This window comes from Stegodyphus dumicola, chromosome 4 (assembly GCF_044657685.1).
Source record: "Stegodyphus dumicola isolate Sdum_Otavi_A_Nest chromosome 4, ASM4465768v1".
Taxonomy (NCBI): Eukaryota; Metazoa; Arthropoda; class Arachnida; order Araneae; family Eresidae; genus Stegodyphus; species Stegodyphus dumicola.
This window is the reverse complement of record NC_140771.1, coordinates 224284793-224312349: the sequence shown is the minus strand read 5'-3', so window position 1 is coordinate 224312349 and position 27557 is coordinate 224284793. Positions and strand designations below refer to the sequence as shown.

General features: G+C 30.6%; 2 protein-coding genes across 2 annotated transcripts in view; one reads left to right on the top strand and one right to left on the bottom strand.

Annotated features, from left to right (window-relative positions):
* Nucleotides 1–20908, bottom strand: part of Cog6 (conserved oligomeric Golgi complex subunit 6) — a 48673-nt gene extending 27765 nt beyond the window's left edge. Inside the window, exons 1-7 of the mRNA XM_035357404.2 lie at nucleotides 20752–20908; nucleotides 20263–20406; nucleotides 20092–20163; nucleotides 11521–11579; nucleotides 5420–5531; nucleotides 2844–2926; nucleotides 2627–2697 (exon numbers count right to left, since the gene is read on the bottom strand). Coding sequence (XP_035213295.1) covers nucleotides 2627–2697; nucleotides 2844–2926; nucleotides 5420–5531; nucleotides 11521–11579; nucleotides 20092–20163; nucleotides 20263–20406; nucleotides 20752–20868 — 658 coding nt within the window. The 5' untranslated portion in view covers nucleotides 20869–20908. The remainder of the gene's footprint in view (nucleotides 1–2626; nucleotides 2698–2843; nucleotides 2927–5419; nucleotides 5532–11520; nucleotides 11580–20091; nucleotides 20164–20262; nucleotides 20407–20751) is intronic.
* Nucleotides 20909–21149: 241 nt separating this feature from the next.
* Nucleotides 21150–21833, top strand: NHP2 (NHP2 ribonucleoprotein). Its single transcript, XM_035357401.2, has one exon. The coding sequence runs from the start codon at nucleotides 21255–21257 to the stop codon at nucleotides 21741–21743; it is 489 nt and encodes a 162-aa protein (XP_035213292.1). The 5' UTR covers nucleotides 21150–21254; the 3' UTR covers nucleotides 21744–21833.
* The last annotated feature ends 5724 nt before the right edge of the window (nucleotides 21834–27557 follow it).

Below are 27557 nucleotides of genomic sequence, written 5' to 3'. Positions count from 1 at the left end.
GGTATTTTAAATAATAAAAATATTTAGAAAGAAAATATATTTTTAATAATGTATCAACTTTAAATAGTAACTAATTAATATGTGAAAATAAAATCGTAAAAAACTTTTTTTTTAACTTTAAATAGTTTTTGTTCTTGCACTTGAATATTTCTCAGCGATTTTACAGCAGAGAAACATTTTTCTAAAAAGGCTGCAGGATGATTCGATGCATTCAGCGACAGGTTGTTCCCAGTAAAAAGGCAGAGAACAGGCATTCTGCATTAATAACTTTTGGTCCTTTGTTTCCATAGAAAAGTTTAATTTTGTTTCCCAGTACAACTCACGTTGTCCTTGTGTACGAGGATGTTTAAGAACATCAGTCCTTCCGTCGTGCGAAATTGAAAAATCGCAATGGCAAATGATGCAGATTGTAATATTATATTTCTTTCATGAAATATTAAAAGGTCATCTGTGTACGATTTTTGAGAAGTACATGAGCATTTAACATTTTTCGCAGACATAACTAATGCAAAAGATCGTAGTTTCTTAAACTGCTTCAGAGAAGCACATGAAATTTACTCTACTCACTGACGAGATGAACAAAATAAACAATCTCAATCTTGCTTTGTGCTCATTGGCTAATATATGCCAGACGACCTGCAGTGGCTTTTGATTCTCATTGGAGAACTAACTTGGGAACACAACACTTCTCATTGGGGAACACGCTGTTTTTGGACATTTGCTTTGGACTCTCAAAGCAAAAACGTGCCATTTCTCAGGGATGAAATGACTCCGGTCTTTTTTTATATGCATATAGAAAAAGCAAGCGCTTTCAGATGCCAAAAATCACTTTTTTGCAGGCAAATAACAAAGTATTAACCCAAGCTACATAAAAGTCATGAGAAATTTTAAGAATAAGAGAAAGCCAGGAGAAATATGTTAAAAATCGGGTTGGCGGGAGTATGGTCAGAAATTGGGAGAGTTGGCAACTCTGAGAATGGTTAATCAGCTAATTTTGGATTATCAGAAATGCAGTGATTTTCCAAGGAAAAAAGGGTTCAATTACATCTGATCTACCTCCTCTTGATAACAAAATCAGATATTAATTGCATTCCACTACCTATATATTTTTTGTTACTTTTGTATTTCCTTTCTCTGTATTTCTATTGGTTTGATGACTATTGGTCAAAGAAGTGAATTTGGTTCTAAACTCCTTTCTTTTTTTATCTCTGTCTCTCTCTCTCTCTATATATATATATATATTACATATACTTGAATATACATATATGGGGATTATTCAGAAGCTAAGGTTCAAATTGCTGTAGGTAGTTGCATGTTGCCTGAACACTGAAAAGCGCATGTGTGCTGACTTTCGACATGCCTTACTGGTCAAACACCATTTGCACTGGTATTGTTGCAGTGTGCTGTGTACTGTACATTTTAACAGTCAGTTCAAAATGTTTAAAACAATTGATTAACTCACCAACTGTGAAATACGGTCATGGATTTGTTTTATGACAGCAATGTTTCCCCCAATGCAATGAATGGCCCCAATGCAATGAATGACAGCAAAAAGCATCAGTGGGTGAGATGTTTCAAGGATGAACAAGAAAATGTGAGGAGACACGATGATGATGTGAACATGATGAGACATGATCAAGACAGTCATCAGTGATCACAGAAGATTTAGTCAATGCTGTGGATGAAAAAATTCTTGAAGACTAGTGATTCTCAATTTCAAATTTCGCACTGGAATTTCAGGTTGTGGATAGAACAACTTTGCACAAAATTGTCTCTGAAAAGTTGCATTTTCACAAATTGTGAGCATATTAGTATTCCAGGCAGCTTAATGAGGAATAACAAATGATTGTTTTTTTGGACTCATATCAGGAGGAAGCTGATCAATATTCAGAGAGAATTGTCACAGGGGAGGAGACATGGGTTTCTCACATGAACCCAAAGTCTAAATGTCAATCAATGGAATGGCATCACGTGGCATTGCCAGTCAGAGACAAGGCCAAGCAGAAAATCTCAACTCGCAAGGTTATGGCAACCATGTTTGGGAATAGACATGGAATCTTGTTAGTTGAATTTATGCAATAAAAGGCACCAATAAATGCTGCTGCTTACTTGACTAAATTTAAATGTGCAATACAGAATAAGCAACGTGGCTTTGTGACATCTGGAGTTTTGTTGCTGCACGACAATGCCTGACTCCATTCTGCCATTCACACACAAAATCTGATGAGATCTTTTAGATGGGAATAGATTGACTATTCACAGTACAGCGCAGATTTGGTGCCAAGTGATTTACACTTATCCTGCTACTTAAAGGAGTTTCTCAAAGGCAAGCACTTCGCCACAGATGATAAGAAGAAGCAGTCCAAGAGTTGCTATCCTTACAGGTGGCAGACATCTATAACTCGGGCATACAAAAGCTTGTAGAAAATTATGACAAATGTTTAAACAATTATAGAAAATATGCAGAAAAACAGAGAAATATGTAAGAAATTAAAAAACTTTTTTATGATTTATGTTTTGTAAGAAGCACCAGACCTTACTTTCTGAATAACCTACATACTATATATATATATGTAATTAAGTCATTAAGAAGTGCAGATAATGAGCACAATTGTATAATACATACTTTGCGTCCAACGATATAAACGCTCATAAGCAGCTTCTTGTTGCAATGCCATTGACTCCATAATTTCAATACTGTAAAATATCAATCATGAAATTGTAAAATATCAAATAAAATCACTATTAAAAAACTTGTGACTATAAGTACTAGCTTTTTCCAAAATTTATTTCTAAAGTAAAACACTACTCATGCATAATTTAAGGAAGCATAAAATATTTACCCAGCTGTTTGCTGACTAATGCGTAACAAAACTTTACAATTATTATGAATCTTCTTGACTTTTGCTAAAGCTTTGAAAAAATTCTGGAAAAGATACATTTTCAACATAAAGATTAAGAAAATAAAATATTTTTAAAGGAAAGATAAATTTTTTGCATATTTATTGTAGCATAACATTTAGCATTTTCAAAGATGACATAAGACTAGGATGAAAACAACAATGGCATTTATCAGACAAATAAGTATACTTCTATTAAACTCACCATACCACAATAGCTTTTATTTTTAATTATTTAAAATTAAGATTGCTCATCAATACATAATTTGCTATAGTAAACCTCAAATAAAATGATAGAGCTGTTCTTAAATTAAAAGACTGTGCAAATATAGGTTAAAGCCTTTATATTGATTTTTAAGATTGCTCTTAAAATATAAATATCTTTCTTGACGAAATATTATAGGTTCTTTTTCTTGGAGCATCAAATTCCAAGTTTTCACAATTATTATGAAATTAACAGCAGAAAACAAACACTATGCATTTAAAATTAACATTACAAACACTATTTAGATTATTAAACAGCTTAGATATTTTCTCTCCACTTATATTAACAATATAGTTCTTTTTTAAGTCAGAATATAAATTTCTTCAGTTCCAAATGTAACAACACATTCAAATATATTTTAAAGATATTAAAAGATACTTTCAAGCATTTTGAAGCATTGTTTCATCTTTCAGACACTTCTAAAATTACAAGGAATACAGCTAAATAGTAAATTAGTTCAGAAGATATGGTTTATGCATTAAAGAGACTAACATCCTCAAATGTTTAGCTTTCTTTCTTTTTCTTTTCTTTTTTTTTTAGTCCAAAGGGGCTTTGTCCCTGAAGGACTATTGTTTTCATTTTGCAATTTTGCGTTGATTCATTACAAATGACGAATCACTTTTCAAACTGTTGCCACAAAGTATTATCGCCCTGAGTTATATTTAAAGAAATTAAATAATGAAAAATCTGCATAAATGTATGTACATTTCTTGCATTGTGATAAAGCAATGGTACATAGACCTATTGAATTTTGAAGGATGTAATTCTCCTACAAATATGGCCATGTAGAAGACCAAATTTGAACTTGGAATTTGTTTTATTATCGATTTCCTATTTTGTAAAACTTTAATGAATTTTTGACTAACAAACTCAAGGATTTCAAAGCGAGCAATGGTAACGCCGTACAGAAGAAACATTTTTATCTCCAGCATGTGTGTCTCTGTATCGGAAATTCTAAAGATATGCTCATTTTAAAACTATTTAGCAATACTGCTGCTGAACTGAATTTTATGGTTTAAGTGCGAAGAACGTAATATTTAATAAATAAATGCAATACACAAAATGGAAAAAAAAAAAAAAAAAAAAAAAAAAAAAAACCTTGGAAGTAATTTAAAATCTGAAACATTACAGTTTTTTTTTTTAACTGTGTTAACAAGGCTTTATTATGTGGCCTATACTGAAAGGACTGCAGTGTTTGATTCATGGTAGTCAAAAGTCTTTAATCCGGACTCATCGGGACTTCAGCGATTCCGGATTATAGATCATCAGTTTAAATCTGGTAAGATGGCATGCAGAAATTATAAAATTAAAAATATGAAACCGTAATTTATGAAATAAAGAGCAATTATGATCTACAGGGTATATAAATTTACAAAAAAAAAAAGCTTTATATTTATTTGTTTACTTTATTAAACATTTCTTTTAAAGCGTGCATGCGTAAAGCATTACGCAATGTCGAAATTAGAAAATTGCAACCAGAAAACTATTTGATGTGTATTCGTGATATTTATAATGACAAGGAATTTGATTTAAATTATATCAAAGACGAACTACATCGAGATGAAATACTACATTTAGTAAGAAATTATAAGCCGAATAAAATAAAAACATCTGCCCTGAAGATAAGGATAGTGCTGACAGATCAACTTCCAGTTCATTGCGTGCCGCGTCGTCCCCCCGCAGAGCAGTGTGAAATGTGAAATTGATAAACATATTTCGGAATGATTAGAGAATCAAAGGATATGCCTTTATCCATTTTTTGCAACAATTCCACTTTTTGTTTGATGGACATCGAAACATGTTTTCGCTTTGTAGGTCCTTTGGTAGCTCCAGAATCAGAAATTCTTTTTGACATAATCGAAAGTTCAAGCTTACTTTTATAAAATTGCTCTAACAGTCTGCAAAAATTAATAAGCCGGATCTAATTAGAAGATTAAGGAACAACGCAATCTGCAACATTAACTGAAATAGATAATTAGATAATTTTAGCTTAGCTTATACCGTCCGTTATACATTAAACGCGCATGCGTAAATGTATTATGCACATGCGTAGACGCATATGCACATGCGTAAAGGTATTATGCACATGTGTTAACGCAATATGTGTTGATGCATGCGCAGAATGTTTGTAGCTTTGAGGTCCGGATTATGGACGTCCTGATTAAAGACTTTTGACTGTATTACTTAATAGCTTATCATTTACTTACAGTAAGAAAAGGGAAAAAAACTTATTCAGAAGAGTAGCACATCATACCTCATCTAATACACCTTCTCTACTTCCTCTAAGAACTTTCACTTCTTCTGATGTCAGATGAAAAGTATCCAAAAATGCTTGAGCAACTTCTTGCTTCATCTGAATTTTCTGACTGAAACAATATCATAAAAAAGCCCACAAAATAACATAATAAAATACTTACATACTGTACCTTCAGAAGGTGAAAGGACATTTAAAAAGGGAAGCAAATGCATCATGTTAGTGTAGAAATAGTATACAAGTGGATAATGAAAGCATGGAATAAAATTAAACCTGATGTAATTTAAAATTCATTTAAAAATATAATATTTCTAACAATCTAAATTCAATAGATGATTATTTAGTTGCGGAGCAGAGTAACGATGATGGCAAAGATGAAACAGAATTCGATGAAGCTATAACAGAAGACGAATGTGACAAACATATCATGTTATCCAATAATGAAAAATTTTAAGTTCATAAACTGTGCTCTTTCTTATAAATAAAAAGCACTTACGCACACACTGAAATCTAATTTTTGTATGCTCATCTTTACCTAATTTTTATATATGGCACATAACACACAGCCAAAAATTGCGATCTTATTTCTGTATTAGAAGTTTGCATTATATGCCGGAATATAAGGAATGCGAGACCAAAAAAAAAAAAAAAGCAATTATGAATTATATATTAAATTAGCAACTATCCCTTAATTTCTCTTTTCAATTTTGGGTGGACCTCCCTTATCAATTTACTGTCACATTTATCATGTCAACAACATGGTTTTCCTGTGTTTGGAAATTCTAATGCAAAAAGCCATCTGAAATTAATTTTTTAATGCATTACCTGTCTAATATTACAGATAGCTCTTCAGATCCTCAACTGTGTAATGGAATTAAACAGCAATATATAGCAGAGAAAAGGGAAAAAAAAATTGTTTTTCAGCTGTAATGCTTTACCAGTGCTTAAAAATTAATCACACATTGTATTTACAAAATGAAAGTAATCTTCTGATATGTTCAAGAGTGCTTTGAAGGTCACTGAAATGTGCAGCTTCCTCCAGCTCGTATGCAAATAAATTAGGTTATTTTGTAAGATATTTCTCCCACCTTCCTAGCATGCCTTCGTGGTTCTGCACACTGGGCTGGTATTCCAGAGGTCTGTGGTTCGATTCCTGGTGAAGGCGTTGCTAATTTTTCCTCTCTCTTGCTTCCAAAAAATCATAATGTCTCTACAGTGGTGCCCAAACTAAAAAGGTTGTTGGATGATGATTCTCTTCACCCAGGATTTGGTGATTGGGTACCCTGAAAACCCCAGTTGCCCTTTAAAAAGGGGAGTACATAAGGTATTTCTCCCACCTTCTTAGCAAGCCTTCATGGTGTAGTGGTTCTGCATGCTGGGCCGGTATTCCAGAGGTCCGTGGTTCAATTCCCGGTGAAGGCGTTGATAATTTTTCTCTCTTGCTTCCAAAAAAAAAAAAAAAAAAATCCTAATGTCTATACAATTTTTCACCAGTATAGGACTGAAAATTATGCCTGAGCTGTGTACTTGAAAATTATTTTCTCTTCTGCTTTTCCAATCGCTATGGTATTACAAATAATTCATTTGTCAATGGGTTCTATTCTGAAATTTTTAACATTTAATGCCACTTTATCACAATATAGAGTTTTTTTTAAGTAGCACTGCTTGATGAAAATACAAAATTAAAATTTTATAGTATCAAAAGATTCAATTTTTCAGAATTATGCTTGATAAAATTAAGTAACAAATTATATATTATATTATTTTGGGAAGGCTATTAACATGATTATTGTATTTTTTGCATTATTGTTTAAATACCTCTGAGTTAATATTTTGAATAATTGAATTATTTTAACAATTACAAAATTAAATTTTGAAACTTTGATTTTTGACTGTTACAACTTTGAATTCTAAGAATTTTCTGATTATTTTATGAATGAAGTGAATATAAACTTTGAAGGCTCCCACCTTATAATTTCTTCTAGTATAATTATTATTTTTATAACAAAGTGATTTTTTTTTTTAATATAAAATAGAATATTTTAGTGCATTTCAAAAAGGCCAATTTTCTTTAAAACAAGGAAAGAAGTACTTTTAAAGGTAATTGTCTAGCAACTCTTGAGCACTGATGACTATTCATACTTCGGTTTCTTTGAGTGGATTTGACCTTAAGATGAATATGTGTATTTAGAGAAAGCTGTGGGGTCTTCTCGTTTTGTAAAAATAAGTAAATAAGTATTTTAACAGAATTCCATAACTATATACTAGAAATATTCTTATTTTATACTGATAATAATATTTACATTTTATGAAAGATTTTCACAAGACTGCAAGAATTTAGATGATCTTCCAGCCACATCAAGAACTTTATTTAAAAAAGAACTTGTATTTTACAGACTTTCAAATTGGACTTTAAATTTAATTTACATATTATATCATGCATTATTCTAATATTTCTAAAATACATCTTGAAACAATTCATTGGCTTTCACTAGAATTACATATATTTTACAAATTTCTCTTTCTGTGCTTCTGCTCTAATGTTTTTTTTCTATCACCAAGCCTTTTTCTCTTTGAATGGGGATATGTAAGATAAAAAATATAAATATGAATTGTACATTAAATTAGCAATAGATCCTTAATTCCTCCTTTCAATTTGGACACTTCCTCCTCTCTATTCTAAAATTAGCAAAAGCTTTTTCGAAACTATGTTATATCTGAAAACCAATTCCGCATTGTGTCATCCTAACTTTCTGCATTCCATATAGTTCTTAGCCAATCAGATTAAAGATAAATTTTATTGTAAATACCACTGCAATCCAACTATGCTCTCTCTTTTGCTCTTCATTCTTGTTCTAGATCCTTGCACCATTCGGGTCTGTGTATCATCCATTGTTTGAAGATGGGTTAAGTTTTAAAACTGTGGGCTACATACTGCACCCATAATTCTGTATGAAGCAATTGTGTTGCCAAAAATGTTTTATCCAATTATAAAATTATGTTGAATTTCGCCACATCTGTCTACAAGTCCATCATTTCCATCTATACGGCTCTGTCAGTCTATGTGCACAATTTAAGAATCAACAAGTCATCTACATCACCAAATCATTACAGATATATATACTTAATTTATACATTATTATCTTCAGTTCTCATCAGAAAACTTTTAAGTCAAATGCCACATAATTTAGTTACCGACACAGGAACATTTCTCAAAATGTTATAGTTTTTACTAGAACAGTAAACTTCTATTATTTGAAGTTTATATCTATTCAGAGCATATGTTGCTTTGCTCTTCTCAGAACATCAATATATAAATAGAAGAATATACAATGCTTGGGATAATGTATGCCACTTTATCCAGGAATGTACTAACCAATCCTAAAAGGAAACATTTCTATCTAAAATAAAGATTACTTTAGTTCCCTTTTCCTACATACTTTTCTCTTAAATTATACTCTCATAAAAAACAAAGCTGAGATCTGTGGCATTTTAGCAAATGGTAATGGTGTAAATTATCCATACTGATTGCAATTTACAAATATAAAGATTTGTTAACTGGTTTTGACAAAGCACATAATGTCCATTGGACCATGGGAAGGGATGCAAGCCTTGTTGAGAAATGTCCCGAAAGAAAATTACGTTACATGGACAAAAACTATGAAAACTTCAAATAGCTAGATAATTCACACAGGACTTTCAAGGTGGAATGCCAGTGTTCAGCAATCTTATTCCTTAAGCCAAAAGAGAACTTACAATCACTTCAAAGAATAAAAGTTAACAAAAGAAGATCTTAAAATCTCAATGAGTATTTTCTTTGCCATCAACACAAATTAGTTTTTGAAATGGGGTTCAGTTATTCTGGTGAAATTACAATACTTATAAATCTGCATTGCAATAATTACTCAATTCACATTTTATACTACAGTCATAAGTCGTTAATCTGGACTCATCGGGACTTCGGCGATTCCGGATTATCGATTTTTCCGGATTATAGATCATCAGTTTAAATCTCGTAAGATGGCATGCAGAAATTATAAAATTAAAAATATGAAACCGTAATTTATAAAATAAAGAACAATTATGATCTAAAGGGTATCAAAATTTACAAAAAGAAAAAGCTTAATATTTATTTGTTTACTTTATTAAAAAGTTGTTTAAGTTGCTTCGTTTCATGTGATAATACTTTCTCTTTAATTCTATTAAACAGACATAATTTCTTGTTCAGTTACAAAGTTCCGCTGTTCAAGTCCTATAATTGCTTTGTCTAGAATACCAACTAATTTGTCAATCAAAATGTTTTCGTTTTCAATTACCTCTGTGTCACTTTCTTCCCTATCGGAAGCGAATTATAATGACGAGAAACTTGATTTAAATCATATCAAAGACGGAGTACATTGAGATGAAATGCTACATTTAGTAAGAAGGAATTATAATCCAAATAAAATAAAAACATCTGCCATGAAGATAAGGATAGTGGTGACAGATCAACTTCCGATTCATAGCGCGCCGCGTCGTTTCCCTCCCCCCGCAGAGCAGCGTGAAATTGATAAACATATTTTGGAATGATTAGATGATCAAAGGATATGCTTTTATCCATTTTTTGCAGCAATTCCACTTTCTGTTTAATGGACTTCGAAACATACTTTTGCTTTGTAGATCCTTTGGGAGCTCCAGCATCGGAAATTCTATTTGACATAATTGAAAGTTCAAGCTTACTTTTATAAAATTGCTCTAACAGTCTGCAAAAAATAATAAGTCGGATCCAATTCGAAGATTAAGGAACAACGCAATCTGCAACATTAACTGAATTAGATAATTTTAGCTTAGCTTATACCGTCCGTTATATATTAAACGTGCATGCGTAAACGTATTATATGCATGCACACACGCATATTCGCAGCCGTGAAGATCTTACACGCACGCGTAAACGCCTATGCGCATGCGTCAACGCGACGCATGCACATAAAGTTTGTAGCTTTGATGTCTGGATTATGGGTGTCCGAATTAACGACTTTTGACTGTAATGAATTTAAATTTTTAAGATGTAATAATGATGCTTGATTTCTCTAGAATAGACTTTTTTTTATCAATTTACACACTTTTATGCTACCAGAATATTTATCATTCACGCAGTGCATTACTGTTAACATTGCACAAGAAATAAGATTTTTTCTTTATTTTGCAGCTTCATAAATAGAAAATGAACACAGTGTTCCCCCAATATGGCATCTTTAAACACTTAGAATTTATATCAGTAATTGCTTTATAAAATAAAATATTCTCATTATCAGTAAGTGTTGCCATTTGAAGAGAGTTAGAACCATAAATCTTTAATTTTCACACAGTCTAGAAAATAAACAGTTCTCAGATTTCTGCCATTTAACAGACCATAAGAAGTTTATCCTTTAAATTAAACTGCGACTGCTTAATAAATTTTGTAATTAAAAGCAAAATAATAATAATAATAAATGTAATTTTTTACATTTAAACGTTTTTTATTATTTTTGATAACATAGTTAACTCATATATTGATAATACATACAACAAATAATTTTTATAACATATGTAACATCATAGTAAACAACATTAAGATTTTTCAACAATTGTATATCCCATATCTTTGTACAAGATACTTGCGAGTTTTTTTACGTTTTATTGATAAATTTTTCATCGAATATAAATATTTTTTCCCACTCTTAAATGTTTTTAATTTAGGCAGAACACATCTGGTCATTTAGATACAAAATTACAGTATGCATTTAATTAAGTATTCAAACAGCCCAATTATATATCACTGCATTGTATGCATTTACAATCATGACTGAATGTTTATATTCACCATATATTGTCAAAAATATTACAATTTTTATTGGACATCATTGTTAAATTTTAGAAAGCAACTTCTGGATTCTTAATCTCATACTAAAAAGTAGAAACAATGTACTTTAAATTTTAAAATTGCAATTTTTAGAATGCAGTTAAATGTATTATGAAATTCAATTTAAAATCAAAATAAAATAAAGATTCATACCACAGATTAATACAAATTAATTCTACTTGATATGAAAAAAAATAATAATATAAGTTTAAATTCTCACCTTTCAGCTTGCAACTTTGTAGTTTCATTAATCAGATCATGTGTTTGTAACTTTGTAACCTAAGAAAGAAAAATAATTACTATTCATATGCATTAAAATTTACCTTTAGATACCTGTCCTCAAAATTTTACATCAGATTACAGGGACTTTTGCATTTTTCATATTTTATGTATAAAAATCATGTATGCAGTTTTATTTCACATCTTGTTACTAAATAGTCCTTGCTTAGATAGTAGATAGATTTACATTTGACTTTTGTTAGCTTAGTTACAATATACGAGGAAAAGTAAAAAATTATCTACACTTTTGTCATAACTTTTCTTACATTGAGCATTTTGTCTTCTATCTTCGCATATTTTATTGTTATACTGTTGTGGTAATGCTGTGAAAGTTTGATCTTAATTCCTCCATTTTTCTTCCTTCTGTTGTAGATATATCATGGTTGCTCCGTTAGAAATTTGCACCAAAGAGGAACAACGAGCAGTAATCTGATTCCTCTGGTTGGAGGGTTTCAAAGGGTCAGACATTCATCACAGACTATCATCGCAATATGGGAGAAGTGCACCATCACGTGAAACTGTGTTTTGACAAAGCGTTGACAGACCCTAACATGAGTGAGCTTGTGTTCTGCAGTAAGCTTTCTTGGTACCCACTGTGCACCTTATGAAAACTGAGCTCGTTGTGGATGAATTGATGGGCAGAGCCATGACCGATATTCAAAGCAGATGCTACCTCATTGATAGCGATTCACCTATTCATGTCTGACCCTTTGACACTCTCCGAGCAGAGGAATTGGATCACTGCTTGTTGCTCCTCTTTGGTGCAAACTTCTAACGGAGCAGCCAATATAAATCTGCAACAGAAGGAAGAAAAATGGAAGAATAAAGATCAAACTTTCAAAGCATTACCACAACAGTATAACAATAAAATATGAGAGGACAGAAGAATGTGTAATGTAAGAAAAGTTATGACAAAAGTGTACATAATTTTTGACTGCTTACATATTATGATGATTCCCAAGCTTTTCTGGTTGAAGATATATTTAATTGAATATTGATGATCTTGTAAGACAAATTTTTAATTATTATTATTTTATTATGAATGACCTGTTAATGTGAATTCTTTGTATAGCATGTTCCAGATTTTTCAAGACATGCTCTAAGGAAAGACATAGCAATATGCAGTTACTTTATGTTCTTTCTTACCAAATGAAGTAAAGTCTTCAGCACACTAATTACAGTTGTCAGATGCTAACATTGCACTTAAATCTAAGAAACCTGCGTGAAAATTTTTTAAGAGAACTTATAATTTAAAGTAAAAATTAATGTTTGAAGTTAGAAAAGTCTTAGTTTTTTTACTTTAGTGGTACCGTACTGCATTATGTTATTTAAGATAACCAGATTTCTGAGCATCACTTATCAGTCATGCAGCAAGGTAAATTACCAATTCTATAACCTGTTGCCATTTCATGTGAAATAAATTTTCAACTTCATTTTTTTCACATTATGATAGTATATTGTTTAAATGAAACTAATTTGAAAATAATATACCCGTATGATTGTAACCTTAATATCATAAACCTACTATTACTAAAAATTAAAAACAAAGTAGCTTTTTGAGAAGAGCCTTTCTAGATGGATTTACACATTCAAAAATTTCCTCATAAGCCTTTGAGAATTTAGGAGAACATCATAGATGGGAAACAATGATCTAATGAATATAAAAAATTAGACAAAAGAACTTTATGAAATTTTTTTCTTTGGTCATAGACTCTTCAAAAAATAAATTTATATGGGATCAGTCAGTAAACTTAGATATAAATGGGTATTTGTTTCTGCTGTAAATTTTGCAGCAATTTCTTTTCTAAAAGATTCAAACCATTATTCCTTTATCCCTTTTGCAGCAAAATACTGTATTACTGCAGAAATTTCACCTCTTTTTTATAGAAAAAAACCACAAGCATTAATTTTAAAATCATGTTTAAGACAAAAAAATAATCATAATTTTTCTATAAAAACCATTGGAACTTGCAATATAACAAAAAGAATGCATACGAAAACAGCGATGTTGGAAACTGAATATTTGTCATGCTTATAGTTGCCTGAATAATTGCTATATGCGTGGCTAATAGTTTGGTGTATTCTGAAATTCTGGTGAATTCTACTAAGGTGATTGTGATAACACTTAATTTATGGATAAATTTATCGCTAACATGTACATTTCTATTAAAGCTTTTAAAGTTAATCTGCAAGTAATATTAAATTACAAACTGCAAAGTTTAAAGTTAAATTGCAAACACTGAAAATAAAACTGAAATACAAAAAGTTTCAAAATTTTTTTTCTTAAACCCTAACCTATTATTCCAAATAAAAAATCTCAACAATATGCAAGAAAATTACCTTTATGACAAGAATTTGAAGGTATATTTAAGGAATTTAATTACTTGGAGTCTGATTTTAAATTATTTTCATTACCTTTGAAAGTGGAGGTGAATAATATACCAGAAAATCTACAAATGGAACTAATTTACATTCTGAATTTACACTATAATTTAAAGTAGCGTAATTTACAGTCTGTTATAAATCTTGTTCAAAGATCCAAAGATGCAGACTTGATTAAGTTTTATTCATACTGGTCAAAAGATAAATATCTTCATTTGTGAATTTTTCCTTCATTTGTGAATAATAATTTCCTTTGGAAGACATATATGTGAATAGTTTTGTCCCACAGCTGAAAATTAACAAGTCTAACAAAAGGGCCTGATTACCAATGAACATCTACGAGTTCATTGGTAATCAGGCCCTTTTGTTAGACTTGTTAATTCTCGTATAATCTGTCATGAAGATAAGTTTCTAGTAATTTTTCTCCAATTTGCAGTCTTGGAGAAAAATTATTATTTTAGGCTGAAACATCATTAGGTGCCAAGATGTAGTAAAAAACAGAATAATAGATCATTATTTACATACAATGAAATGCATTTTTTCTGCACATGTCAATAAAATATTTAATACATAAAGGAAACAGAACAGGCTGTCATTATTTATTCTTTCAAGTTTTGCTCCACTCGGGAAGTTTTCTGTAAAAATTAGGTACGTTTTCATAATTTTATTTTAAGTTTATGTTAAAAGTTAAGCTATTTAGTGTTTGTTTTTTTTTTTTTTTCCCAACATATCACAGTAACTTGAAAAAAGTGCTACTAAAAGACTAAAAATTTAATATTTAGCTACTTTTACATCTGAATTATGAAATAAAACCAACAGAAATATGTTGGATAGAAAGGAACTGCGCTATTTTTTACTCTTAATTTATGTGGTGACGGCAGTATACAGATTCTAGTTCAGATAATTTTAGGAAATTTTTGGATGCTGTTAAGGAATTTTATTTGATTGAGGCATGTTAATTCGTAAATAAGGTAAGTGGATATTTCCTTTGTATAGTGCTAAGATGAATTTCTTTTTTTATGTTATTTCGTTGTTTGATTTAAAATGTAGCTTATTGAGAATATATATTTTTTTAATTGCCTGCACCTTTGGCATTTTAAAGTGAATATAGTTTGATGTGTACATGGACAAAGTGAAGGGAGTGTGGAATTATATGGTTTTTTTTAAGTGAAAAAAGGTCATTGTGTACATGGATAAAGTAATGGGAGTGTGCAATGCCAAGTTTGTGCAATTCTCTGATTTTTTTTTTTTTTTTTTTTTTTTTTTAGGGAAAATAGGTTGATGTGTACATGGATACTCAGTTTGTGTAATTCTTTGTCTCGTTATTTTGGCTTTGTGTAGTGGCGATTTTTTGCGCAAAATTCGCCACTACACAAGCCAAAATAACAAGTCAAAGAATTGCACAAACTTGGTATCCATGTACCACCAAAAATCGCCAAGGGGTACCCGTAAATATATTTTTACCCTATGGTTTATTTTAATATGGCAAAGTACTTGATATCTATCTGTTAAACAGAAGGGATGCCTTTGCAAAAGACTTTCTAAGGGATATTTGCTTGCATACATGTTACACATGGAGAAATCCATGAAAATACCCACGCAGACAGCCTATTTGCCAGGACTCAAACCCTGGTCTGTACTACCCATGGAGGTAGGAAAGGGAGGAGGGGCCATTCCGTGCTAGAAGTGAAGCACTGCTTTGAAGTTTGGATCACCAGACGGGGTGTTTCTTTGTTTACATTCAGAAGCTCGCTTGACAAGATTCTGATAGTATTTCGACACACGACAGTTCCATAGAAATCGAAAAAGGGACACTCTCGCATGAAAGAAACATTCATAGTGTGATGGATAATAGCAATTTGTATAGTTTACTGACATTTACGCAAAAATCACATCTTGGTTATTTTTTGATAACTAACAACAGCGATTTTGATTATGAATTTGTTTTATAAAATTCTAAGCTGTTGCACTACAAAAATATAGATTTTAAGAAAAATGTTATGCTTAAAGAATGAAAAATACTTTACGGTACATTTAAAATTGCATACGTCTTTCGATACCCTTGATAGAGTATTCGCTACTCTTATTTTATTTTCCAAACGTCAAAATGTTTTAAATGAAACAAATTTTTTTCACATCCATATATTATTGTAACATGTACCTTTTAAAATTTTTTAGAGAAGAGGCTTTACTGCTGCTCATTTTAAACCCATCATTTTAATTTTATATATCTGAAAAATAATCACTTTGGGCTTACACGTTTTACTTATTTGGGTTAATTAAAAAAAAAATTACCATCAAATGCTGCAATCCTCGTCAAAATTAATAAAATACACGACAAGTTAGTTTTCCCTTCATTTGGAACCACACATTTGTGTAAAATTATGTACAGTTTTACACAAATGTGTGGAACAGAAAAGGGATACATTTGCGAATTTGGCGGAAGTACCATGTGCGGTCAAGATGATGTGACCATGCAAACGTGCTACATCATCAAGACAGCTTATTCAGAATTTGAAAATAGGGTAATCGACGGAGGTGAAAACATTTGTATATCCTGCCAAAGGAGGTCCGATCATGAATGGTCCTCTTATTGATTCCAGATTGTTAAATGTTTCCCACGCAAGTCTTTTTTTCTTGGAAATTCGAGTTTTATGCTGGCTTCTTAACGTACGCACGTCTCATTCATAGACAAGGAATGGCTAACTGGAGTATTTTACAATATTTGCTCTCAGTATCGTAATTAAAAAGTGACGAAATTTTCGAGTCTCAATTAACTCTCTCCTGAATTAAAGATTTCTCTGACAAATTGAGAACCAGTGACAGAAAAGGAATTGAATACCGATACCGTGTATTAAAGAGTATTCAGCATGGGAGCTTGCTGTGCTTATGGGTGCACAAACAGATCTTCAAAGCCGATTCCAGGCATAACATTTCACAGGTAAGCAAAGATTTAATTTCATTTTTTATTATATGATAGATTTTAATTAATTAAGAAAATATAGACGGATAAAATGAATGAAGATAACTTAATAGCAGTGTAGTGTAATATTTAAGAACCGCTTATAAAAAAATGTTAGTGAAAGCAGAGTTAAAACGTTCCTCCAACAGTAATTGCCTCCCTCAGGCAAATATACCAATACTTAATATCAGCAGCTTTATCTCGCCTGAGCAAACTATTAATTTGACATCAATGGAACATCGTCTCCAAGATGATGATAATTCGTCACCTATAGCTATTAATCCTGAAGAACACGATTACATGTTTCATCCAAATGCTTTAAGTTTATGTGCAGAACAAATAGTTTATTACATAGCTGGTTATGTTGTTCACAGAATTTCTGCAAAAATTAAATGTGCTTCCTGTGTAAGTGCATTATATGGGCATCAGTCTACTATCTGCTACAAATCGCTTATTTCTTATAAAAGTAAAGGATACTTAGTTTATCCATCAATTGATGTTTTTAAAATTTGCAAATCCTGTGAAGAAGGATTTAGGTATTTTTTTAACTTGAATGGTGGAAAAATTATTAAGCACAAACACAGCATTTTAAGAGTAGAAATACTAGTATTAAGTAAACTGGAAGGACAAAGCCTATTCACATCTTTAAATGAACATTTGCTTGAAACTGATCCAGTGCATAATCACATTTTACATTTAATGAGAGCAATTATTAAACAATATTTGCAAATAAGGTACTTTTATTTTTGCAAAAATGTTGTAAATAGCTCAGTATCTATGCGTCAGTTGAACACAAAACTTATCTTATTTCATGGTCAGTGATTAATAGAGTTAGTTTTAAGTGAAAAAATAAAGTTTTCTCTCTATTTTTTAAAATTTTATTTAACAACATGTTTAGCTGATTACTAAATGTAATAAAAAATTATGAATGAAAAATCTTTGTTATTCAATACATATACTTGAGTAGTGGTCCTCTATTTTTGAAAGTTTCAAGACATGAAAAAGTGTTATAAATTGGTATATCAACATACTTTGTATATTGTTACCTTCTGGATTACCTCACAGTATGAAAATTTCAGGTAAGTGAATTTAGATCAATTAGTTGATTTAACTGCTTTAAAAAAATGAAGCTATTATGCAGAGTAAGGCAATCAAGATTGCGATCGGATGACAATACGGTTAATTATGTGAATTGGATAGTTATTATTTATTATATTATCAAAGAAGTATTAAATTGTGTAAAATTGCTAAAAGAGATCTGCCAAAATTTATTTTCTAGAAGATTTGAAAAGTTTGAAACTTGATGGCTAAATGTAAATATAAAATTATGTATGTTAAAATATTTGTAATTAGGCACATAGGTCAGATTAAGTTTTTATTAAATAGAGTAACGCATGCAAGGGTTATCTGCCTAAAGAGAGAGATGCCATCGTGGAGGAATTTTGAAGAAAAACTGACCTTTGAGTGGGTATTAAAAATAATACTTATAATTTTCATTCAAATTATATTCATATATATTTTTTATGTAAAACTTTCGGGTGTATGCTAAATTACTTTACATGAAAAATATGTAAATTACTTTACATGAAAAATATAGTGAATGCACAGAAATTAAAGATTTGCACATGCCGGAAATGATAAATAGAAAATATGTATGGGTAATTTATGCATGTGCTTGCAAAAAGCATGTATCTGCCTTTGACAAAATACTTAAATATTCATTAAATTATTTATAAATGTATTTGAAATGAAGAATTTATTCACTTATAAACAACTGTGAAAGTACTGTGAAGAAATCTAATGATTAAATGTATCTAATTTATAATGATTATAAATGTTATCTAAATATATAACCTTAATAAACATAAATTGAAATCCTGTTGACAAATACGTTATAAAACTATTTAAGCAAGAATTGTACGTATTGGAAAGCAATCTGTTAAAAGGTATTGTAAAGCAAATGCTATGAGATGCGCACTTAAGAATGTAATAAAGAGTTTTGGAATATGTATTGTTGAAATGAAGGGTAAAAAAAAAAATCTGATAAGTATAATTAAAAGAATTATTCCCTTTACATTTTTAATAACTCAGTTACAAGTTTTAAATAATACATAAAAAAAAAAAAAAAAAAAAAAAAAAAATTATTTTATTCCATTTCAGAAATGTTCAGAGAAAGTCAAATACTATTTAATACCTATTTAATTATTAGGAATTAGCGAAATACTTATTTAAAGTATTTCGCTAATTCCTAATAATTCTCTAATTTAAAATGAACCGAATAGAGCATTAATTATAAATTGACTTACATTTTTCGATTTAAAAGATGCCTCAGAAGCCAAAAAATCATGTTATATTTAAGAAAGTATTTTAGGAAGAAGCTCTATAAATAGAAAAGAAATAATGCATAATTTTAATATTAATAATACAATAAACTTTGATCTTAATTTTTGTACCTTAACCGAATAAAATCGAATTACCTTAATTTTTTTTTCTAATGTAATTAGCGAAAACTTGTGAAAATATTTCATTCAAATTAAACCATTCTGAGAAAACTGTCCTGTGAAAAGTATAGCATTTAATTCCATTCAGAATGAAATGTTGTTTAAAAATATATTTTCACATACTTAGGACTCTGAAGTGTTGTAGAAAAAGAAAATATATACATTTATATGTATATTTGCGACGTAATTACAAAATATTTACACCCGAACGCGTCAAATCCCATAGAACTCAATGGTAAATGACCCAATGTTTTGGTCACCACGTAGGGATCGCCAGTGCTTCAGACCAGGGTACGGAGAAACTTGTTTAGGGCGACTCCTTCTTACTTCCTACCTCCATGGTACTACCAGAGTTCAGTGACTTTACCACTTGGCCGCTTGTGGGCTCCACTGGAGATAAAGGCTGCCATCAGTTATTAGTGACTAATAGATCACTTAAATCTAATAATTCAGGAATTCACATACCTCCAAAGAAAAGACTAAGAAACTAAAGAATCGTGTTCCTGATTTATGTAGAGAAACACTGGCTCAAAATAATTCAAGGAGCAGATACAACTCTAGAAATTCCCCAAAATTCAAATTACCTAACTTAATAAATCCTTTTAACAGAAAAAGTATACATGACATTAGCATTAAATAAAACAAAAATTTTAAAAACTTTACTCACTTTCAGCCTGTTCATCATATCATTACAACAGTCATTCATAGCAGAAACATCTTCATACAGGCTATCCAGTCCCTATCAAGATTTATAAATTTTATAACACTGCAAGCAATTAATTAGTAAATTTTATGAAATTATAGGGAGAACAAAAAAAATGGTTTATGAAATTATGACCTCTTTCAGCTCACGAAATGAATCTAAGAATTCTTCATTGACTTTCAAGCTGCGTTTCTCAATTTCACTACGCAAATTTCTTCTATTCTGAATACTATTTTCGGTGAAAAATGTAGATAAATCTTTGAGGGCATCTAAAGTTTCCTTAAAAATAAAAGTAATAGAGTAGAGTTAAGATTAACTTCTTAAGTAAATTATCATAAAATTAATTCACATTTTAAGATACAGTGATCTCCATACATTATTATCATATAGAAAATTATGAATATACATGAATGAAAATACATAAATGAAAAAAACAATGCATTTATGATAGTTAATTCAAATTGCTAGAAGTTACATTTACCGAAAACGGAAAGTTAATATGGTACGGTAATTACAAAAAGATACAAAATATTGGCATATAAATTTTAACATCACTGCAACAAATCAATGTTCATAGAATTGATACATTTTATAAAAATTTAAAACAAATACGGTAATTTTTACTTTGTCAGTGTCTAGACGTGCTTCTAAAAGTTTATTTAATTTTCTTGACAGTGGATTAGATGTTCTATCAGAATTCAATTCCAAAATATCACCGGCAGAAACATCATTAAGAGCCATGTTTTAAAGAGAAAATACGACACACAGTTCAGAAAAGTAAACAGTCGCGTCGTTGTTTTACTTCTTTTTGCCATGTTCGTCAGAAAAAAAACAATGGACTTTAGTTTTACAAATGATCTCTTTTAAACATTAAAATAATCTGAAAAAAACTCTTAAGAATACAGGAGTATTAATATGTTTATTATAATATGCTTATTAATAAATTTAAAAAAATAAGAGTGATTAAAGGCTTTTAAAAATTTAGGAAGATAATTGTGATTTTATTTAACTGTATTTGTGACTGACAATTTTGTTTTGAAAATTCCGCAGCACGTGTTTGTTATTTTTGCTGTGAATTTGTTATTTATATTACTAACACATTTAAGTGATATCATTACCTTTTAATCATGGGAAAATCAAAAAAGTCTTCTGTTGAAAATGACGTTGAAGAAAGCATGGAAACATCTACTGCAGAAGAAACACCTCGATTATCATACGAAGACCAGTTAAATCATGTAAGTGTTATCGCATCTCCAATGGCTTCTAAGAAGTTAGCTAAGAAACTTTATAAATTGATTAAAAAAGCATCAGAGCAGAAAACATATTTGCGTCATGGTTTAAAAGAAGTACAATCATGTATCCGCAAAGGAGAAACGGGACTAGCCGTTTTTGCCGGTGATGTAACTCCAATCGAAGTTATGTGCCATATGCCAGCAGTATGTGAAGAAAAGAATATTCCTTACGTTTATACGCCGTCGAGAGACGATTTAGGTCTTGCTATGGGAGTTAAGAGGAGTTGTTTGATGGTATTAATTAAAGAACATCCAGAATATAAGGAACTATATGATGATTGTAAAAATCGTATGAAAGCTATAACAATTTCAGCTTTGCTGTGAATGATTGTCTGTCTAAAATGTCTTGAATTCTGTCGTAAAATCTGTGTATGCATTCAAAGTTTTTTACTGTAATAAATATGTTTCTTAAAATTTTCAGATTGAATTTATTACCGAAAAAGCATTTGAAGAGTGAAGACATTTGTTCCACTCTAAAATGATTTGTATTTTAAATATCAAGGTAAGTTGAAAAAAAAGTATCTAAATTGAAAGTGGTCCAATTTGAATTTGGGAACAAAAACTGAAAATGAGCTTGTTGTATGGATTGTGATAAAATTTTGTTGTTTCAAAATATGCTATTACTCTTATTTTCAATTTAAGCAATTCTTTTGCCTTTCAGTGGGGTATTCCCCCTCCCTTTTTTGTTTTCTTCCCCCCCCCTTTTCGATAAGTATTCTGCTAAGTAGCTTTCAGTAATTATCTAATAATCATACTAATGAAAAGTTTTTAACATTATGCAAAGTTCTTCACTTTTATGGAGAATTTTGCTATTTATCTGAATTATAAGGATGTAGCTTCTGTAATCTGGTAGTTATAGAAGGTATAAAATCTGTGTGTAAATAAGAATTCAGCTTTACTGCCACACACACCAAAAGAAAAGAAAAAAAAAAAAAAAAAACTTGTAAGGATATTTAGCAGAAAAAGAATGCTGTTATGGAATAAATCTTAAAAGTTCAAAGACATTATTAAAAAATTTAATAAGGCTGTTTTCATCATATTCAAGAGTTTTGGTATTTTCTTAACATTATACAAATGTTTGTTACATATTTGAGAATTTAGTCCAATTTATTAAGCAGGTTAAGATAAAAGGTATTAAAACAGGCAGTATAATTTTAAATGGGTACTTTCTGATTATCTGCATCTTTAACAAAAAATCATTGCATTACCATCTGTGTAAAATCCTTGTTTGGCTATCGTTACAGCTCATAGGTACTTTTCTATACATAAATAGTTGCAAAAAGGAGCAACTTTATGAGAAAAAACTGTATGGCTAATACTTACATTTTTATAGGTAGTAAATTAAAAAACACTGATCATTAAATATAAATTGAGTCCGTGCATACTTGAACATGGATGGTACACATGTATATTTAAAAGTGTGGCAATTGTATTGAAACTGGAAATGTGGATAGTCAGAGAGTATCTTTAAATTTTATTCTAATTTAAAAATAGCCATAACCTTGTTCACGATGTTTTGGGATACAGAAAAAAGCTCTGCATGATTTCCTTTTTGCATCTGGTTTGATTCTTGAGACAAGCCGTTTAAGAACCTAAAAATATTATATGTTAGAAATTACCAGAGTTAAAATGATATAATAGAAAACTGCTTTCAGTAGTATTTTAAATTTTCTGTAATTAGCTTCTGTGTTTTATTTTCTGTTTATACAAATTTCAAATTAGTTGCCAATTAAATGGTCTATTATTGTAACAATTTTGAGCATTTTGACATTCAGGTACATAAATATTGTTAAAATCAGCTAAGCTTGATGTACAGGAAATGATAATAAAGTAGAAGAAAAAAAAATTAAATCTATGCAAATTAAAATAACAATGGAAGAGTTAAACATACATATTCTTCCATAGGTAGTGAAACTGTCATAAAGCTGTGTGATTTAGCAACAGTTAGGCATAAATGTGACTTCATAATATATGTGCTTTCGTGGACCCCAACTGATTCTCTATAAACCATATAGAATCACGTTTTGACAGCACTCTGGTTCATTTACAGCTAGTCGAGAGAAGTAACTTCTGCTGAGCGATGGAAAACTAGCTAAATAAGATCGATAAACAGTAATAGATTGGAGCAATTACCTGTGGGAAGTTTGAAATCATTGCATTCTAAACAGAGCTTCCATTAAATTGGAAAACATAACAAAATAGTAGAAATTGGCGAGTTTTGTTTTTTTCAAAGTGCAAAATAAAACAGGATATTTTGAAAGGAAGGGTTTATCAAGAGAGACTGATGAATATTTTATTGTAGTATAAGTTGCAGAAGTATAACTTAGAATTCTGCAGTAATGACTGGCAGGATCTCTACCAACTTTTGTAGTTCAGTGGTATAATTATAAGTACCAACATTTATAATAACTAGGAGAGTAAATCTTTGTTTCTACAAAGCCAGGAAATAATTTATACTATTGGTTTACCCAGCAAAATTGATTCCTCTTTCTCATCTAAGAAAAGCTTTATTATTATTATTATTATTATTTTATTTTTACAGTAAAAAGTCCAGAATCAGGATATCTGAAACCAGAGTGAATAGATCTCCCAAACATTTTTTTCTTTTTTGAGAATTGTTTTTCATTGTAGAAATGGTAAGTCTGTCTGTCTGTCTGTATTTAATTATGGCATGCGCTATCTGCCTAAATTGCACTAGGGCTATCTGCCTAAATTGTAGAAATGGAGAGTATTGTACTTAGAAAAGAAAAAAGCAAGAGTGCCGTAAATTGATTTTTTTTTCCAAGTTAGGTACGATTTCTTTTGCCAAAAAGCATTTTACGCAATGCCATTTTTGTGAAATTCTGGGATGTTTTTTAAGTGAAAATAGGTCGACGTGTACATGGATACTGTGTATGTGCAATTTTTAAAAACGCGCAAGCAGTGGGCGATTCTGCACTTTCTCCCAATTTCACACCTAATCTTTGTCATGATTAAGCACTTTCGTTCCATAAAAGTTCTAGCATAAGCGTAATTTGGCTAGCAGATTGTTGGAAAAAATGTTGAGTAAAAAAAAAAAAAAAAAGTGCCTTTACTTCGTAAAAACAAAATGGTGTTAAAAAAAAAACTAGCAGGTTGTTGTAGCAGGGTTGGTCACCAAAAAATCGCTAAGTTACCATAATCCAAAGATTAACCTTTAAATCATCCTGTATATTTATTTTACCTTTAAATATTTGTTCCCTTGCAAACTACATTTTCATTTTGTGCCCTTAAGTTGCTGTAGGATTAGGTACTTTTTTCTTTCTTATCTATTCAGTTTTGTAGACAATACATAAAGGCTGAAGATCCATGTTTGGAATGGAGTGTTACAAGTAGTAATGGCCATAATTTCTTTTATTTATGTAGCAGTGAAGGAAGAGAAAGGAATTAGATTCTATTGAATTACATAATTTCTTGACTTCTGATTTGATGTGCCTTATTATTTTGTACTGTCTATTGTTATTAATCTATCAGAATTAAGTTTAAGAGACCAATAACATCCCTGTTTTAATCGTTCTCCAAAACTAGAGTTGAGTGATTCAGCTAATGGATATCGCAATTTTGTGTACACTGAAACAGATATAACGTAGTTTTTCCAAAGTTGATACAGCAGTAAAACCAAAGAAGAATTCTTGAAATATTCTAATATAAAATATGTGTGGTACACAAAAGTACATCTCTACAGATTTTTGAAAAATGTGGACTCGCCACCATAAATAACGCTCTGGCAGCAAAGCATTTCTTACTCACCAAATTCACCAACAGCTAATTGAGAATGCTTTTAGTAATAATATTTAAGTCAAAGTTAATTTAAAGCAGAAAATACATAATACTATTATGAAGAGTCAAATTAAGCTTATTAGATAATGCTATTTATATGATATTAAGCATTTTAAAATTATATGTATAATCAAACGAAAGTTATTGTTAAGCTGGAAAAGTGTGTAATTAGAAGGCAAAGCAAATATTTAGTGTATCTGAGTTAAAGTAATGTGAAAAAGTGTCATTTAATGTTAGGTGAAAAGGTATAATATTTAATGTATATAGATTAATGTTAGGTGAAAAAGCATATTTAGAGTGTGTGAATTAGAAGTTGGAGGAAAAAGCATGATATTAAGTATCTGTAAATAAAAATCAGCTTGTTAAATGTGATATTTAATGCATAAAAATTAAAATTAAGGTACAACTCTGATATACGCCCTAATTTCACCAAATGTGGCGATATGTGTTCTGCACTGGTTTTTGGCGCGATTGCCTGTTGTACGGCAACCCTGTTGACGTTGAAAAATCTTTTGCTGGAGCTCGTTGGTTTTTGTCATGCTCGTTGGTTCGCGTCTGTGTCTCAGAAGGTAAAATGGTGCAAGTTGTTGAATTGAAGTTCGACAAAAGGAAATATCATTGTGGCCATCCTGTTGAGGGGCAGTGGGTATTTGGAGGTGTGGAAAGAGGGTCTGGGAGATTATTTTTAGTGGCTGTGCATGATAGAAATAGGGATTTGTGATTTTATTTATTTGTGAACCATAGTATCAATTTTCTGGATAGTGTGTCTGCCTGTTATATAAATACAATAGTGATTACGTGGCGGCATGTTGAAGGTGGTATGAAATTAGTATTTCTGCTGTTCGAAAAAGCATTAATTCATGGTAAGTGCATTTTATTTTATTCTTGTTCTTATTATGTAGAATGTTATGTTCATTGTTTTTTTAGTATGAATTTCTGTCATTAATGTTGTTTTTTTAATTGTTTGAAATTTATTTTAGTTTATTTTGTTGATTGTGCAATTCGTAGATATTTTTTTAAGTTGAAACAGAACGCTGTGTACATGGTATTCTTTGAAATTTATTAAAGCGAGGTGTGCGTAGTTCATAGATTCGTTCATTGCCTAAATTGTGCAATTCGTAGATTTTTTTAAAGTTTAAACAGGATGCTGTGTACATGGTATTCTTTGAAATTTATTGTTGTTATGTTAATTTATTAAAGCAGATGTGTGTAGTTCGTAGATTCGTTCGTTGCCTAGATTGTGCCATTCGTAGATTTTTTTTTTTTTTTTTAAGTTAAAACATATCGCTGTGTACATGGATTCTTGTCAAATATTTTTGGTTAAAAACTTTACGTTTTTGCTATCTAAAGTTTTTGTTTTTGTTTTGGATTTTTAGCTTAAATTGTGTGTTCAAAACGCGGTTTTCGCCCATGCAAAAACTGCGTTTTGAACACATGCATGGGCGAAAACCGCGTTTTTGGGAGACATTTTAGGCTTAAAGTTCGAAATGTAAACAAAAAATTTAGATAGTAATATGGCAGCGTGGAATTTCTCGCCAAAAATGTTTGGCGACTTGACGGCGGATATCAGAGTAGTTCCAAAACTAACTATGGTAAAAAGCATAGTATTAAGCGCATGTAAGTTATATTTTCTCTCTCCTTTCCATATGCCTTCGTGGTGTAACTGGATAGCACGTCTGGTGTTTGAATCTGGACTAGTGCATTACACATTTTCCACATCTCCTGCTTGAGTAAGCCTAAAGAATCAACAAAGTAAAAATTAGCATAAGAATAAGGTTAATGTTAGTTATTGAAATCATTTTCTGCTTAATTATGCTATTATAAGGCTGCTATCACACATCTGTTTGTTTCGGAAGAACAACTGTTTGGAACAGTTTTTTTGCTTTGTCACAACAGCCAGTCACCATAGATCACTTTGGGGCTAAAACAGGGGAAACTGGTTCCCCATTACAAACAAGCTGATAGCGTTCGAAGCTGCTAGGCTGATTGGTTGAAAATGAAGAACTTGCAATGTTTTTGGAAAGGAAGGAAAAAATCGCACATCTTTCTTTCAATAGTAAACCAGGCCAAAAAATTGTCCGAAACAGTTGTTTGTGTGAAACAAACGCCGTGTGAAATGGGCCCAAGAGTTTAAAATAGTTGTATATTTATATATCAAAATATTTAAATTCCTTTTTATTAGATTTGTGTTACCTTAAAAAAGCCCCTTGCCCTACTATTAGTCCCCAAAACTGTATCATTAAGAAAATTGCAGGAGATATAGTATTACTTTCTAGGGAATATGTCCAGAATTCCTTAATTGTAATTTAAAATTTCCATGAAAATATCTTAGCCATTATG

What these genes read in the sequence shown, in the direction of transcription:
- NHP2 (XM_035357401.2), top strand. Translation starts at nt 21,255, where the DNA reads ATGGGAAAATCAAAAAAGTCTTCTGTTGAAAATGACGTTGAAGAAAGC.